Source organism: Ammospiza nelsoni, chromosome 19 (assembly GCF_027579445.1).
Source record: "Ammospiza nelsoni isolate bAmmNel1 chromosome 19, bAmmNel1.pri, whole genome shotgun sequence".
NCBI classification, from domain to species: Eukaryota; Metazoa; Chordata; class Aves; order Passeriformes; family Passerellidae; genus Ammospiza; species Ammospiza nelsoni.
In genome coordinates this window covers 8,137,025-8,153,714 of record NC_080651.1, presented here as the reverse complement: position 1 = coordinate 8,153,714, position 16,690 = coordinate 8,137,025, and the positions used below count along the sequence as shown (strand labels likewise).

At 58.3% G+C, this 16,690-nt stretch overlaps 1 protein-coding gene across 3 annotated transcripts in view; it reads right to left on the bottom strand.

The window, feature by feature from the left end:
- The window catches only part of CASKIN2 (CASK interacting protein 2), a 33,476-nt gene extending 21,498 nt beyond the window's left edge, over window positions 1-11,978 (bottom strand). For 2 of the 3 annotated variants that reach the window (XM_059485533.1, XM_059485535.1), the window contains exons 1-2: window positions 11,765-11,978; window positions 8,975-9,680 (exon numbers count right to left, since the gene is read on the bottom strand). In XM_059485533.1, the coding sequence (XP_059341516.1) occupies window positions 8,975-9,068 (94 nt within the window). In that variant the 5' untranslated portion in view covers window positions 9,069-9,680; window positions 11,765-11,978. Of the gene's footprint in view, window positions 1-8,974; window positions 9,681-11,005; window positions 11,194-11,764 lie in introns of those variants that run through there. The other variant, XM_059485534.1, reaches the window with a different exon arrangement.
- Between the last annotated feature and the right edge of the window lie 4,712 nt (window positions 11,979-16,690).

The following is a 16,690-nucleotide window of genomic DNA, read 5'->3' as shown; positions in this document are numbered from 1 at the left end:
GGATCCTTCTCCAAATCCCTTATGGTGAGGGCACACAGGCCACCTTGCTGTTCCCATTCCCTGTGCAAAGGTCACCTACCAAAACTCGTGAGAACTGACTGGCTGCTCCATGCTGCTGGCAAGTGGGAATGGGAGAGGGATGGGTCCGTCACGAGCAGGCACAGGCCAAGCTCTCTCCAGCCTGAGAGAGATGGTCCCATTGCCACTCTCCTTTCCCTCCCAAGGTGGGGAAAAGTGTTGTCCTTTCAACAGCATCCCGTGGCATGGTCCATGCCCAGAGTGAGAGCTCTTTCCCAGATGGATCAGACCCTCCAACTGCCTGCCTGCATTTCTGGCTGGACCATTCCAAAGTGGGAGAAGCCTTTGCCAAAATCTTGCCCACTGCCTTAGCTGGATTGGGATATTTTCATACAGCTGTGGCAGTGAAGGATTTGCCTGGGATCCTGGTCTACAACAGGGTTCCATATGCAGTGGACAGGAGAGGGACATGACAGCTACATGACCAGGATGTCCTGCACCACCCTGCATGTCCCCACATAGAAGCAGCAATCACTTAGCAGTTAGGGACAGTCTGTGTCCTGGGGAGAGGCATCACCCTGTTCTGGAAGCAGGAACCCGCCCCAGGACCCACACCCACCTTCCCATCCCTTGGGGGCCCTTGGTGACTGCTGAGCTATTCTGGGCACTGCGTTCCTGACCCCCTCCCCTCATCCCAGCTGCTCCAGGGCCAGCAGGGAGGGCAGCAGGTTCCTCCCATTGCCAGCCCGGACGCCAGAGCCGGGCAGCAGCTGCTTGGGGACCAGCTGGGGACAAAGGCAACACAGAGCAGCCCCATCCCCCCCTATCCCTTGGAAGGGACAAGGGCTGAGTTAGTTACAGCAAGGTCAAAGGCATCACAATACAACTCCAGTAGAAAAAAAGGAGCTGGATCTGAAGACCCCCAGTCTGAGCTCTGGTCAGCAGCTCCCATAAAGGGATCAGGAAGGGGTTTGGGGGCAGTACATCAACACCTCCCACCCCCCAAAGAACAGGCCCAACTCAGCACCAGAGGTAAACAGAGGCAGAGGCAACATCCTTGGCTCCTTGTCAGACCAATGCTGTGCCCAGCTTCCCACAGCGACCCCGTGCCAGGTCAGCCCCCTCCACCCCAGCCCTGCCTGGGCGCTCCCCACACCCCATCCCGATGGAGCGGTGGTGGGACACAAGCCAAGGCCTGCCTGCTCCCTGGACCCCTGCCGGGAACTCGATCTGTTTACGCCTTCCCAGCACGGCGGGTGCGTGTCGGGAACGGCCCCGGCAAGCCCGACTTGGCGGCGCAGGCAGGACGTGGGAGCAAGCCCTGAAACCCCACCTGCTGCCCCGCAGCATCCCGGGGCGGGTCGGGGAAAAAGTGGAGGAGCACAGGGAAATATGGGACCCTCCTGCCTCCATCTGCTCCTTTTTTTTCTTGCTCTGTGCTACCCCTCCTGTGGCATCCAATGCCCCCTACCCTGGCCACGAGACCATGGCGCGTTGCTCCATCCCCAGGCTTGGCAGGGAACAGCTTTCTGAGCAGTGGCAATCCTTCTGGGAAAGCACTGGGAGAGCCAACTAGCCCTGGAAGGCTCTGGAAGGCTCATCCCTTCCTGGAAAACAAGGTACTGTTTTGGCAAACATAGCCAGCAACATGTGTGGGTACAGGGGGCTGATGGCCACATGCTGGTCCCTGTTCCAGGGTTTGGGCTGTACCCAGCTGGGGCTGAGAAGAGGCGCCCACCTGCACTGCTCCTGGGAGGAGATGTTCATGCAGGACTGCTCACCTGGTGTGAATTCAGTCTCACAAAGCCACAGGCATTTGGAGCAGGCTGCACTGGGACAGAGTCATGAATTCAGGGACATGGAGCTGGACACCTGCTCATCCACACCAGGTTTGGGTTGAAAGGAACAGAGAAGCAGCTCCAGGATATCCATGTGCTGCTAAATATAACCAGTGGGACAGATGCTCCAAGACAGGGAGTTGCCTGCACCTTAACACTGTTGAGCAGGAAACTGAGGGCTCTCCCATTGCTTAAGTAGCTCTTGAGGTTTGGAGACACAGAGCAGGGTCAGAGGCAGCACCTCATTCTGTGCAGGAGCCTCCTTCCCTCTAAGGAGTGTCTCCCTTCTTTTTAAGCCAGCAGGATTAGCAGGTACTGGTTCAGGGAAGCCAGGAGGGCTCAGGAAGCCCTTCCCATCTGTGTCAGCCCCACAAAACCAAACAAGAGCTGCTTCACACCAATCAGAGCAGCCTGGGTTGCAGCCCAAAGCAATCCCTGGACCATGGCTGTGCTGGACCCCACACTGCTGGCCAGACTGACCGTGTCCCCGTGTTCCCTGTGTAGGCAATGATTAGCCACCAGGGAGGACTCTGGCCCCCTTTGGAGGCCACTGAGGCCAGTGGTTCTCACGTGGCCTTGCCATGGTAGGGACACATCCCAGGTCCCTGAGAGGCTGCACAGGCTGTGACTTGGGTGTCCTGCCCAGGGAGACAGGACACCCATGGAAGGGGAAGATCGGTGAGACTCCTAATCCCCAGTCTCCATACTGGTATTTGCATCCAGTTCACCTCCAGCTGGAAACCTCCTTCAGGCTTATCCACGCCTGTCCTGGCAAAGAAACAAGGCGATGCTCCACAAGGGGCTGCTGGAGTGGGAGACCGAGGCAGGCAGCACTGGGATAGATGTTCTATGGGTGCAAGAGGCACCTGCAGAGTGGGTGGCAGAGCCTGAGCCAACCTCGCTGCTGGGGACACCTCAGTGCCAGGCACCAGATGCCCGTGCCACGCTCGCCAACTCCTTTCCAAGCAGACAGGGCCTTACACAACCAGCCGTGCCCAGCGTTACGAAATCCCAGGAGCTTTCACCCCTCCCAGCACAGCCGCCCACCTCAGGTGGCCGAGGCAGACCCAGCTGCTGGGATGGCCCCAGGGAGGACGGGGCAGGGGTCTGGGCATGGCACCAGCGCTGGGGGCCTCGTGCTCCCTGCACAGCCTTGGCCGGGCCCGCGGGGAGCGGCGCTGGCAGCGCTTGGCGGAAGCACCGCCGGACGTGTTGCACCAGGCCTGGGACGCTGCGGGAGCCGCGCGCCTGCCCCACGCAGGCTCTCCCTGCTCCCTTATCTCACCATCACAGCCCCGCTCCCTTGCAGCTCCGGCCTTTCTCCCTGGGCTTGCAAACGGCTCGGGGTGGCTGTGCACCTACCCTGGGCAGCATCCCGCAGGAGCGAGGGATGGGCCACAGTATCCAGCCCTTCCTTCCCTGGGAGGGTAGAGATCATACCAACAGAGCCATTTCCAAGCAGTTTGGGCATCTCCAGACAGGTCTGTGACTCACCATGACACCTTGGCAAGGCTTGGGTGATATTACAGCCCCAAGGTTCAAACAGATCCCTCCCTCTCCATCCCAGGCACGATTTTTTAGGGAAGGCAGGATGGGATTTAGGGGGAGCCAGAATGCTCGCAGCTCCTCCCCACCCTCTCACTTGCTAGAGCAGCCAGGAAAAAAAAGGTGGTTTATTGTTATTTAGTTTCTTGCCCCTTTCATACTCCTTTGCCGGAGTTTTTGCCAGCGGCAGGCCCCGGGTCTGGCGGGGATCCAGGACAGCCGAGGCGCTTTTAAAAACAAAGCAGGGCGCGTGCATGCACACATACACGCACGGCATCCAACCCCGCTTTTAACTCTTGCCGGAGCAATGCTGGTGGAAGCATCCATTTCCAGCAGGAAACCATCTTACACGCGGTCCATCGCCACTGGGATCCAACAATTCACCTCCCACCTTCCCAGAAAAACCTCTTTGTGGCACTGGGATCCTGACAGAGGGGTGGCAGAAGTGATGCTGGTCGTTTTTGTGGTCCACCAGCTCCCTCCTGAAGCCAGTCAAGCCAGAGGATGGAATGCCAGTGCTGGCAGTGTCCTTGCCACGTCCCCTTCTCTGCAGCCCTGGGGAGCACTGTCCTGGTTACTGCTGGCAGCCGGGCACACAGTGTCCCAGGGCTGGGGCTGCCCTCCCTGTCTGCCTTTGAGCTGTCGTCATCTGAATTATCATGTGTTTCTGGGTCAGACAGCCAAAACGGCCTCTGCAGCCCTTGGGGAGGGGCAGCTAAGCCCCCTGGTCTGGGCTGAGTCACCAGGAAATGCCCAAGGGATGGAAATTCCCCTCCTGTCCCATACCTCAGCATCCTGCCTGTGCCACTGGGGTGGCTGCCAGCCTGGCTCCATCCATGGCCCTGAGGGAGCCTCTGCATTTCCAGGAGATCCCAGATTCCCTGGCATAACCCAGCAATGTCTGGCCATCTCCAAAGGATGGCAGCATGGTCTGGAGCAGGCTCAGAAGTCCCTACATTCATCCCCTTCCCCAGAAGGGTTAGCTTGGTTTTCCCCCCACTCTTTTACAAAGACAAGAAAAAGTCAGCTGCAGTGGCCCAGGCTGACAGCAGGGACCACAGGCTGCCCTGCCAGTGGGTGTCCAAAGGCTGGGGACAGAAATACAGACCTGGGACAGGGGAAAATGTGGAGCTGTGAACACAGGGAAATGGGGTGCAGAGGGTCAGGGGCTGGGCCAGCTGATGCCCAGCACAGGCTCCTCCATCTCCCTGTGTGATGCTGTTTGCTTGTGCCTTATCTCCTGCACTGGCACAGCGACTCTTTCCCTGGCTCCGGGCACTCCAGTGGCAGCCAGGCCCCTTTCCAAACACAACACCCGTTGGAGCCCAGCTTTGAAAACCAACTAGCCATTCACTCCTTCTGCTGCCTGTGCGGGGCTTTTCCTTCCCAGCTAGAGAGGTGGGAACGCCAGATGGGAAAACCCACCCAGCAAACATCAGGCTACCAGAGGAAACCCCCCTTTCCAGGGAGGTCAAGAGCCACAGGAGGAGGAAGAAAGGATGGACCCAACCTTGCCATGGAGCTGCAGCCCCACCACCATCCAGCCTCGTGGCTGCCGCACTCTCCAGAGCCTTTGAAGGCTCTTTTCTCCCGCTCCCACCAGCCACCACCGCAGGCTGGGTCAGGAGCAGGTCTGGGCACGCTGTGGGGTGGTGGGGTCCCCGGCACGAGGCCACGGCCAGCCCGGCTGCCCGGGCACGGTGCCTCGCCCCGCTGCTGGCTCAGTCCTGGAGGAAGAGGGAGTTTTGCCCGTTTCGGCAGAGTTTCTCAGCGTCTCTCCGCAGGCGTGCCCACAGCCTCTCCAAGTCGGAGCGCGGCTGTGGAGCCGGTCCAGCCCGTCAGACCTACAGCGTGCGGGGAGAGGAGGGGAGGACACAGCCAAGGACGCTTTGGGAACTCGTCCTCCAAACTTGGGCTCCAGGGGATGTGGCCAGAGCCACACTTGCGCTCGGTGGCAGAGCCAGGTCCAGCCGCCTGCACTGCCCAGGGCAGGAGTGGAGCAGGAGAGCACCCCTGCACCACTGCCACCAGGGAAAGCCATTGGGTGTAACAGAGCCTGACATGATAAGGATCCTGACACGATAAGTTTTGCTTTCCAGCCAGACCAGGAATAGCACCTGGAGTACCCGAGGGTTTGGGACAAGCCTTGCTCGGTAGCAGCAGTGAAGAGGAGGATAGTCCTCCTCTGTAAGGGTGGATGCTGCCTGGCACAAAGGCACATCCAACATTATTACAAAATAACTAACAGATTGCAAAAAAGGAGCAACTTCTCCCCCAAACAACTACAGACCTGCTGGTGTTGGGAGAAGCAGAAATCCCAGCAGGTCATAAAAGGAGGGCGGATGTTTCTGCAGAGGACAGGGACACAGAGCGCCGGTGGCAACGGCTAACAAATCACAGGAGAGATATTAAACCTCGCGCTTGGAGGCTTAAGCTGATACAGCTACTAGGGATTAGGAGGAAATTCAAGGGGGAGAGAAGGAGCGATTTATCCCACATCTGCCTGCTACAGTCTCACAGCACATCGCCCTTCTCCTGCCAAACTGGATGGTGGCAGCAACATCGCCCTTCTCCTGCCAAACTGGATGGTGGCAGCAGCATCTGACGGCTGGCACAGCTCTTGAGAAAACCTTAACATGCTTTGTGCTGCTGGGGTGCAGTGGTGAGAGGCTCCAACACAGGCATGGAGATAAAGCCAAGCCCCCTCTGCAAGCTTTGCTAGCATTTAACGACTAGTTAGGTCATGACCCAAACACAGCCATGTCCCATGAGCCCCCCCTAGTTCTTAATATCTAAGGTCTGGAAAGCACCAACAAAGCTGGTGAAACGGGGCAAGTGGCTGACCGAACCTCCTCAAGGCAGCAGCTGAACCCCAGCGGGGCTTTGCTCTCTGTCCTTGAGAGTTTCACACCAGTTTGCTCAGCTGCTGCCCTTTCTTTGTACTTTGCATACGTTTAAACAAAAATCTTCACCACTCCCTTGAGGAAGGCAAACAGTGAGTCCAGCTCCCATCGCCTTTCACAGCTCCTCCAGCCTCCACTATCACAGGGGCTCCCCCTCTCCCAGCATCACCCCGGCATCCCCCATGCCCTGTCCCTGGATCCTGCATTCAGGGATGGGGACACCCAAACTTTGCCGGGCACTGTCCAGCTCCAGAAGATCCCTGGCCAGAGGGGCTCTGCCTGTCACCTCCCCCGGGAGCCCCAGCCCCTCGCTGCTGGCCCTGGTGCATTGTTGGCGAGGGCAGCCGCCCAGGGACGTGATTGATCGCGGGGGAGAGAGGCCAAAGCCGTGATGGGTCGTTTAACAATTTCAATTAAACTCTGCAACGCTCCCGAGGCAGAGGGGAGGGGAGAGGGAGAAGGAAAATAAAAAGCGGGATGTTTCCATTGCCAGGGAGCCTCAGCAAAGCGCGGCTGGCCCGGCAGGAGCAGCCTGGCTCTCCCAGACCAGAACCCCCTCCCTGGATGCAGGAGTGACCACGGCGTCGCGCCGTCCCCTTCCCGCAGGCAGGACAGCTGCCCTCGCCTGCCCTTTCCCTCCTGGCTCCTGCCCCCAAAAATCCCGTCCCTGCCCGCCCCGGCACCTCGGAACGAGAGGTGCTGTGACCCACTTGTGCGGGGAGAGGCTGCGCACGGAGAATATTAAACGTGTCCCTGAAGTTCCCGCTGCCGGGACTGGCGCTTGGATTCTGCTTACGTGCGGTGACTTTTTTAGGCACAGGAAGCCCCAGAGGGCTGATCACAGCGATCGAGCTCCCAATCCACTGAGACAGCAGAAGGACTCTTAGAGGGATTTAAAAAAATATATAATAAAAAAAAATAAAAATCAGCATCTCAGCCTGTCATATGGAAAAGGCACTTTAATGAGCAGCAAAGGCAGCAAATGCTTGGCTCACATGGCATCGGTGAGAAGAGGGAAAGGGAACCATAAGGGACGGGGAGAAGCGGTGCCCTCCATGCCAGGGATGAGCCTCCAGCACCAGGCAAGCCCCACAGCAGGTCAAGCACAGGAGCCCCACAGAGGGCTTGCAGCAGTGGCCTTGGAGGGGTCAGGGGTTTTTGGCCCCTCGTTATAAAGGAATCAAATGAAAACAAGCCGAGGGAGCTGCTGATGCCGCTGCAGCGGGGGAGTTAAACACACATGTTCACGTGGGTGCCCCACGGCTGCAGGGAGGGGAAGACTCCAGAGAGAAAACAGACAGGACTGAACTGTGAGAGAGTTACTGGAGGGTACAGGAGAAAACAAGTGTGACTTCACCCCTCTGGGTGTGCAGGAGAAGGAGAGCCATGAGCACCCCAGCCTGCACACACTGCCTGGCCATGGGACACCAGATATGGGCACAGGGCTGTGTCAGCCAGCAGGACACTCATGTCCTGGCAATATTTATTGCCTTGGGGGTGTCCTTCAAGCCATCCACATGGACAGACTGCTCTTGTTCAGCTCAGGGACCCTGTACAGGCACAGTCCCTGAGCAGTAGAGGCAATAGCACCCAGTACCTTCACCCAGGGAAGGGGCACCAGATGCCCCTGTTCTGGGGAGGATGTGGCTCCCAGCCCTTCTGAAAGCCCAGCAGTTGAGATTTGCAAAGTTCTGGCCCAGTCAAAGCTTTCCAGTAGATGACCCAGGGGAGTTGATCCTGTCCTCACGTTTATAATCCTCAGCCTAACTCGGGTTTCGTCGTGCCAGTCTCTCCGCTCTGAGCTGCTCCTAAGAAGCCTCCTCCTGCCTGAGTTTCCTCTCTCCCTCCTCCGGACAGCTTACTCCCCTTCAGCTTTCCCACCCACCCCCATGAGACCCCCCACGATGAGCAGCAGCCTTGGCAGAGGTATCCACACTCCCCCAGCCCGGGCAGCCAGGGTGCACCTTCCCCCAGCCAGACATGGCATTGAGAGCCTTTTTATTTACTTTTCCCAGTTTCCTTCTCTTGGTCTGTCAGGAGAAACGACCAGGAGCTCAGCTCTATACACAGGCTCCGTGGCAGTGGCCAGGATCTCATCCACCTTTCCACCCTCCCCATCTCCTCCAGATGCTGTGCAGCATCTGCAGGACCCCGGTGCCCTTGGGGACCCCCCCAAGCCCCCTGCTCACTCCAAGCTCTGCTTGCTGCTGACCTTTCTGAGAGCACAGGCAAGAAAACAGCCCTGCTGAAGGGTTAAACATTACCAGACTGAAATTCAAGGCTTGACGATTGGTTCCAGTCGACTGGCTGGGATGATAATTTTTCACAAGATAAATACGGCTGGGAGTGAGCAGCAACCGCTAAAGACCCTTTGTAGCAGCGTCCCCCCAAAGCGGTTCACTTCCCCCCGCCACGGCGGCTTCCCTTCACCCATCCCTGCTCAGTGGCCCACACTGCAGGGCCCTCGGCCCAAGGGGAACCCCAGCTGAGCTGTAGGATTGCTTACAGCCCAGTCATTCATCCACACGGGCTGTGCTTGCGCTCCCGCCTCCGGCCACAGCATAACTCCTGTGCCAGGGGTCAGAGCCAGCACTGAGACTCGCACCCCGGGACTGGCAGGAGTGCCCAGCCAGGGGGAGGGAGCCCAGGGCTCTCTGCCCAGGTACTCACTGCTCTTGGACGCCTTGATCTTGGCCACCAGCTTCTGCACTCCAGGTACGTCCCCGTTCTTCACGGCCTGGATCAGCTCCTGCTCGCGCCCCATCGCAGGCAGGTGGGAGCAGTGGCAACGTAGAAACCCTCAGATCCCAGAGGTTTATAAAGCCATGGGAATAAGCCCCTAATTCCTCAAAACACACTTTGATGAGAGATGAAATCCAGGAAGAAAGACACTTTACAATCCCACAGGGCATAAAAACCAGAAGGAAGAAGTCTTTCTGTTAAGGGCAGAAGTCCCTTTCTGCATCAGGAGGAGCAGGACCCAGATGGCGTTTGGTTGGAGAACATGCAATCAGTTAAAACAAAAATTACTTCAGTGCTCGGGGACAGGCTCCCAGCAGCACAAGAGCTCTGTGAGACAAAGCCAGCCAGCTCGGGGCAGGGTGTCCAGCGCTGGCAGCATTGGGATGCCCTCAGCCTCTCACAGCACTCCTGGAGCCAGAGGTGGTGTGCTTTGCTCCCTTCAGCAGGCTCTGCTGCGTTGACGAGTCCCTAATTCATCCCACAGGGATTACGGGCTCGTTGCCATCTGGAAGTTATAGATCCTCCCTCTCTGGTGCTCATTAGCCCCTTCGTTTCGGCATTCCTCTCGGTGACGGCACTGCAGGCACGCTGGGGAGCCCCGGCACGGCCGAGCCCCGGCACGGCAGCCCGGGACCTGCGGAGGGAAGAGCAGAGTCAGCCCCCAAAGGCCATTTACCTCCCGGCTCCGTCGCGACAGCTTTTGTATCCGTGCTGAAGAACGAATACTTTGACTATATTTAGTCCTGGAGGGACTTGGCTCATCCTTATGTTAAACGGAGAGGGAAGAACCTGTGGAGGAACCCTCCCGAGGGAGCGGCCCCCGGAGCGGGACAGGACACAGCTCCTTCCCTGCCCTCCCGGGGCCAGACACACACCGCGGCCTCCCCGAGGGCAGCACACGGGGCTCGGGGCACACATCTCCCCCTCTCCTTTCCCGGTGGCAGCACACAAGGAATGGAGCTGGGAAGGTTTAGCCAAATCTTTCTGCAGCCCATGGGAGTGGGGCAGCCTGCCTCGCGCTCTTCTCCTGCTCAAGGATAAACCCTCACCCTCCAAACTTCCCGGGACATGCCCTGGGAGCCAAGACACTTCTTCACCAGTTCAGGAGCTCTCTCTGGCCCGAGTGAGGAGCTGGGTGTAATTCAGCAAGACAGCTGTGCTCAGAACAGGATCAAAGCCATATCCTGGCCAGCCAGGGTACCCTGGAGAGGGCACAGGGTCCTGCAGCAGCAGTTCACATGTCCCAGCCTGTGCTCCCACAGTGCACCCGGGCTGCCCAAACTGTGTGGCAAGAAAATCCCTCCTAGTTCAGGGCCGTGCATCTGGCGGGCTGCTCCGACACCGGGGAGCGTGCAGGAGAGCAGGGAGCACACACCGTGCCAGCTGCGAGGCTATCGCCAGATCACCCCACAGCTTCCCCTCTGCCCATCCAGAAGGGATCAGAACCAGCTGAAGGCTCGGTGGAGTCTCCCTTCCTAGAGCGCTCGCCCTCCACAGTTTATGTAACAGCGGGTGTTGCTTCCTCCAAGCAATCGAGGTCACTGTTCAGAGCATGGAAATCACAGACGAGACAAGGCAACAGTGACAGGTCCTGTTGGGGTGGGGGCAAAACCAGAAGGAGAATCCCATGGCACAGCATTGCCCAGCCGGGAGCTGCAGCTCCGCACAAACATGGACCCCTCACAGCTTCCCCGTGTTCCTGCACTCCCCAGGGTGCAGCAGCACAGGGGAGACGAAAAGATGATCCTCAGGTACTGCCTTGGCTTCTGGAACAAGGGGCTGTGTGATTCCCACAGCAGGCTGGGAGTTCTCCCCCCACCCACACTCATTCAGCTGATGAATCCCTCGGCACCGAAGCCGGTTCCCCTCGGGGTCAGCTGCCACCTCCCCTCGTCCTGGGGCACCTGCACAAGCTTATCTACCTTACAACAAAGTTTCAGCCACTTGACTTACACTAACCTCTCGCTGCAAACAAATCCCCTCCCGAAGCCTCCTGTGTCGTCGCACCGACTTCAGAACTATTTCGTTTAACCCTGTGCACTGCATCCAACTCTGTGCTGCTCCTCAAGAGCGCTCACAAGAAGCGAACGTGAGGCGCTGAGACGACTTTGTATTTGAAAAGTCTGCCCGCTCTCTTGGAAAACAGCCCCGGTGCTGCTGCCTGGGCTCCCGGCACACGCGGGGCTCAGCGGGCAACTCGGAGGGACCGAGAGCTCCGAGTGCCGACCTGCGCCTCCTCAGCCTCCCCAGAGAGGAGTAGCGAAGGTAAAATTCGAGAAACGCTCAAAGCTGGAAAAGCAACAGCAAAACATCCCTCCCACACGAGCAGAGCTGAGCCTGCAGCCCAGGAATCCACCTGGAGAACCAAAGTATCCCAAACATTCCCGCAGCCAACGGCAGCGCCGGGGGGGAAAAAGGAGGGAGAAGAGGGGGAAAAAAACCCCAAACAAACCCAAACCAGTTACGTAAGTGGCGGAGGAAAGATGCAAAGGAGCTGCAGGCACCCGGCCGGGTCCCGAGGGGCGGTGGGGGCAGCGCGGTTCCCCCGGGAGGCTCCAGCCCCCCTCGGTGCCCGCCCGGCCGCGCCCCCGCCTCCCCCGCCCCGAGACCCCCGCGCGGGGCGGCTCCTTCCCCCGGGAGCTCGGGGGGGTTTCTGCCCCCACCGAGGGCAGTTGTTCCGCGGCTCCTGGGGCGAGCTGCTCCGCCGGCCCCACTCACCTGGCGGCGCTCCCAGCCCGCCGCACCGGGGCGAACCGAACCGCGCCGGAGCGAACCGACGGCACCGCAGCGGAGCCGCCCGCGCCGTGCGGAGCCGCTCCGGAGCGCGGGGCACCGAGCAGCGCCGAGCCCGGCCCGGCCGCAACTTCCCGAGCCGCGCGGGGCGGGAGCGGGAGCGGGGCCGGTACCGGAGCGCAGCCGCGGGTCCCGGCTCGCAGGCGGCGCGGCACTCGGCAAAGTCCCGCTCGGGCCGGCCCCGTCCCGGCAGGAAATCCCTCCCCGGGCCGGCCTGATTGGAAAAGCCCGGCGGGTTGTGCGGCGGGGCCGGGCCGGGGCGGCTGTCACTCACCGTGATGCGGCGTCGAGCGGGGCAGGGGCCGCGCCGCCCATCCCGCCGCACCGGCACCGCTCCGCCCCCGCTCGGGGCTGCCCCGCGCTCCGGGGCACCGGCTCGCTTTGAACGGGGTCCGGCTGGACGCGCAGCGCGGGCCGGGACCGGCGATGGGGAGCGGGACCGGCGCGGTACGCGACCGACCCGGTGCTCCGGGACCGGCGGGGTTCGGGACCGAGCTGGTGGGAGATTCCCCATTCCCGATGCAGGACCGAGCCGGTGGTTCGGGACCGGTTCCCTTGGGAATCCTCCATCCTCCTCAATCCAGCTCCGAGCCGGTGTTCTGGGCTGGCATCGTACGGGACCGACCCAGTGCTCGATCCGGGATTGGTCCGGTGCTACAGGACGGGCCTGGGAGAGAGGTCCCCCATCGTGGATCCAGGAGCCACACGGTGCTCTGGGAACCAGCGCTCCCCCCTTTCAGCCCCTGCCCTCCCCCTCAGCCCTTTGCCCGGCCCCTTTGGCAGGGGGGCTGCATGATGCCACTGATGGCACCCATGGGACCAAAATCCACCGATCCCCAGCTGTCCAAGCCCCAAATTAATCCTACTCTAACAAAGCACTAAAACCACCGAAAATCACCCATTTCTGCCAATCTTCAGCAAAAGCAGCAGAGGCAAGTGCTCCCTCGAGCACACTTATTTTAAAACAAGAGATTGCCTAATAAAGCTGGACAGTTTTTTGTTGCATGATACCGCTGGATTATCATCAACTAATCAGATTAAAAACACGCGGAGGCTTTGGTTTTATTCACTAAATAGCCAGCCCACGGCTCCCTGGGGGAGTTGCAATGATCCCACACCTCTTCAAACCAGGCCCCCGAGACATTTCACCAAGTGATGGTTTCATGAGCAACCCCAATGAGGGGGATCCGTGGCAAGGAGGGGGGACTGACGTCTCCAGACACACCCTGTCTTTTCAGCTCGGGAATAAAGAGATTATTATGCACATCTAATTATAAATGTCAACATTTTATGGCTGCTATGCTGAAGCACGAAGCTCTAAGTAGCCCTGCTAGAAAGGGCTGTGAAGTGAAAGGTCTTGTTATTCCTCCTCTGAGTTTTTCCAGAGCTTGTAAAGTGCAGTGACATTTATAATAATCCCCTGAATTTATATGGCACCTTTAGTCCTTCTAAGGATCTTAATTAAGCTTTGCAGCTCCCTGAGCAGAGTAAACCCACTTTGCAAAAGAGAAGCCCAGGTCCTGTTTGGTACAAAATGTGCGTCCCATTTCAGGCAGGGGAAGGACTTTTTCACCCCAACGAGCTTCAGCACACGCTGTTACACCACAGTGAGGGCACAGCACCCTGACATCCCCAGCCAAAGGCTGTGCTGCTGCAGCCACACTCGTGTGGCTAAAGCTGGGTAATTCAAACTTTAATCTCAGGTGTCACACAAGCCTTTTCAATGGAGGGTGTCATTGGAGGGGTTTACTAGAAATCAACAATTTCTAATGCAGCCTTTAAACATTTAACCACGTATTGGCAGTCCTGGCACGGCACCAGTGCCTTCCCTCGATGGCCCTGCCTGCAGGGAGTGCTGCTGGGAGGAGCAGGCAGCAGCCCCATCTCCCCCCATGAATCCCAGTTTTCCAGCCACCCTTGAAGGTGGAACAGCTGGTTGGTGACACCAGCACAAAGAGCTGCCAGTGCCTTCAGCCGTGCCCACCTTGCAGAGCTGACAGACACCCCCATGACATTTATTCCCCTGTGCCTGCAGGTGTGACAGCATCGACTGAGTTCTGACTGCAGAGAAAGTCCTTTAACAATTCACCCCCTTCTATGCACCAGTTCAAGATGTTTTAGAGTCTGGGGGGGTTTCAAGGTGCAGGCACGGTTGTGTGGGCAGCTCTGCCCGCAGCCTCTGCAGAGAGGTGCCCAAGGCAGCGCTGACTTGTGTTCCCCACTTTGGGTGAGGGGCTGGGGGCTCCAGCCGGGCCGGGCTGCTCAGCCCTGCGGGGCCCCGGCTCCTCTTGCAGCTCCTCAGGTCGATGTTGCCATCTAGAGGTCCCTGCTACGGCGATCGTCTCCTTGTAAAGTACTGGGAAGGAGGTTGTTGGGGTTTTTTCAAATTCAGTGCAACAATTCAAAGCAGTTTTATTAGGCTAGCCCATGTCTTGGGTGGCTGCAGCTCATCCTGGCTTGTCTCACAGCCCCTGCAGCTGTGCAAACCCTTCCTCTCTACTCTGGCATTATTTTGAGATGGGGCAAAACACTCAAAGCTGTGCATTTGCTGCCTGGCATGGAAGCAGCCACACTGGCAGGAGCAATACACGCAGTGGTGTCCACAGCAGCTTCATGGCCAGCGATGGCTCCAGGTGAGGCTGTGATAAACACAGCTCCAAATTTTGGAGTGCAAGACTCCCAGTCCCAAATCTCACCCATGAAAACCAAACTTGGAAGTTCATGGCCATTTCACCCTCTCTGCATGGGCAGGAGGTCTGCAAAGGCCCATACCAGACATCCAAAACATTTAAAGTATGTTATGAACCAGCTGGATGGAAATACACTTCTCCCCTTTCAGCAGTGGCTCAGGCTTCTCTTTCTCTTTTCCTTTTTAAAAAAACAGTGCTGTTTTTTAAAAGTGCGCCCACCTTGACCCCAGGCCTTGCTGCAATCCCAGGGCTGCATCTCAGACAAGGGAGCAAGGGCAGTTTGGTGCCCATGGCAAGGGTCCATTCCCTGGATGGGTGTGCAGACAGCACTGTCCCAACACTCCCAGCTCAGGGTCAGCACAGGGCTGGTGTCTGGCACCTGCACAAGGGCAGCACCACCACGGCCACAGAGGCTGTGTGGGACCACAGGATCTGTCCTGCAGGGAGGAGGGTGCAGGCTGAGGATGAAGCAGGGCGAGGAAGGGCCTCTCCTGCACCAAATCAGGCCATGCCAGAAAGCAGGTTATTGCCCAGATTTAAAGCCACCCACAGGAGCCCTTCCTGCAGCTCCTGACATTTATTCACACATCACCTGGCTCCCTGAGCACTGAGGGGTGATGGGTGCCCCACTGCTGGGCTTTGCTCGTGTCCTTAAGCAGCCCAGCAAGTCTCAGTCTCATTCCTGATCTCAGAAGTCACATCCTGTCCCCATGGAGCCTTTCCTGCACAGGGATCCATCTCCTCCCACATTTCATCCAGGCCAGGCATTTCCCACCCTGCTCAGCACTCCCCCTCGCAGGCACCAGTGTGAAGGGCAAAGTGAGAGCAGGACAGAGGATCTGCACACAAAGGTGCTTACGTGGGTATTTACTCCACTGCCTCTTACACACCCTCCTGGCAAGAGCTGCTGCTGGAAGCAGTCCAAGGAGATGAATTAGGGAGCTTGATCAAGAGAGAGATGCACTGCCCACAAGGAGGAGGAAGAGGATCACAGCTCCCTCCCAGGGACCAGGCTCTGGCAGGCAGAGCTTTGGGCTGGTTTGGCCCCAGACACCTCCTGCCACGCCACAGCACAGGAGGGTTCAATGCCAGGATGCATCCCAGACCCAAGCCAGAACTTGGACACAGCTCCATGAACTCATGCCCTGTGAAAGTGAACATCAGCCTTAGTGTGAAATGCAGCAGCGACTGCCCTTAGCAGAGCTGGTGGGACCTGCTGGTGGCAAAGAGCTACAGAAACCCACCCAGAGTCAGCTCTCAGACAGGTAGCAGGGCTTGGTGGGTTAGGAAGCTCTGCTCTGGTAGTATCTTTTGCAACAAATAGTTTCCCCCACAAAAGTAATCAGGTCACCAACACCTTGCTGGCAGTCCAGCTCTGAGCTCCCTTGAAAAGCAGCTCCTCAGCCTTGGCTGGAAGACGTGTAAGCCAGGAGTTACAGCCTGCACCAGCCCCTGCCCTGGCACAGCAACCCCAAATCCTGCCCCTGAATCTCTGTGGGAACTTGGGCAGGTGTTGGCATGGGCTCCTTCCCACGTGCCAGCTCCTGGCTCCCGCTGGACTCACCCCTCCAGGTACATGTGAGCTGCTGCTCGCACTGTCCTCCTCACCCTGCCTTCCTCTTCTTGTCCCCCTCCAGCCTCCCTGTGCTGACAGTCACTTCTTTCTGCTCTTGTGCCTTTCTTTTCTCTGTGTCTCCCTTGCTTAGTCCCTTACTCAGGAAATTAAAGATAATCCTCCCTTTTTTTGCAGCCGGATTCCCTGTTTAACATTCGCTGCATGTGCTTGCACTGATTCAAAATGGGATTAGACTTTCTCTTGCTTTGATGTCATTTGGGCTTTGCACTTAAGGCAGAAGGGGGAAAGAAAATGTCTGTTAACAAACCTCTTGGATTCCACCCACCCACTTGCATCCATCCTGGAAATGAAGGTCAGGCACATTTACCTGCAGAAACTGAGCCCCTTCTAGGATTGATGTGGGGGGAATAAACCAGCTCACAACTGCAGCACCGCACTCACAGCCTGTGGACCTTATTCCCTGGAAACACCCAAATTTCGCTCTGGCTCCGTTATCATCCAGCTGCGTGGAGGCTGAATGGCTCCCATGAGGAGGGAGGTGTCATTAATCATCAGAAAACCACAACTCGTTGGCTGTCAGTGGAT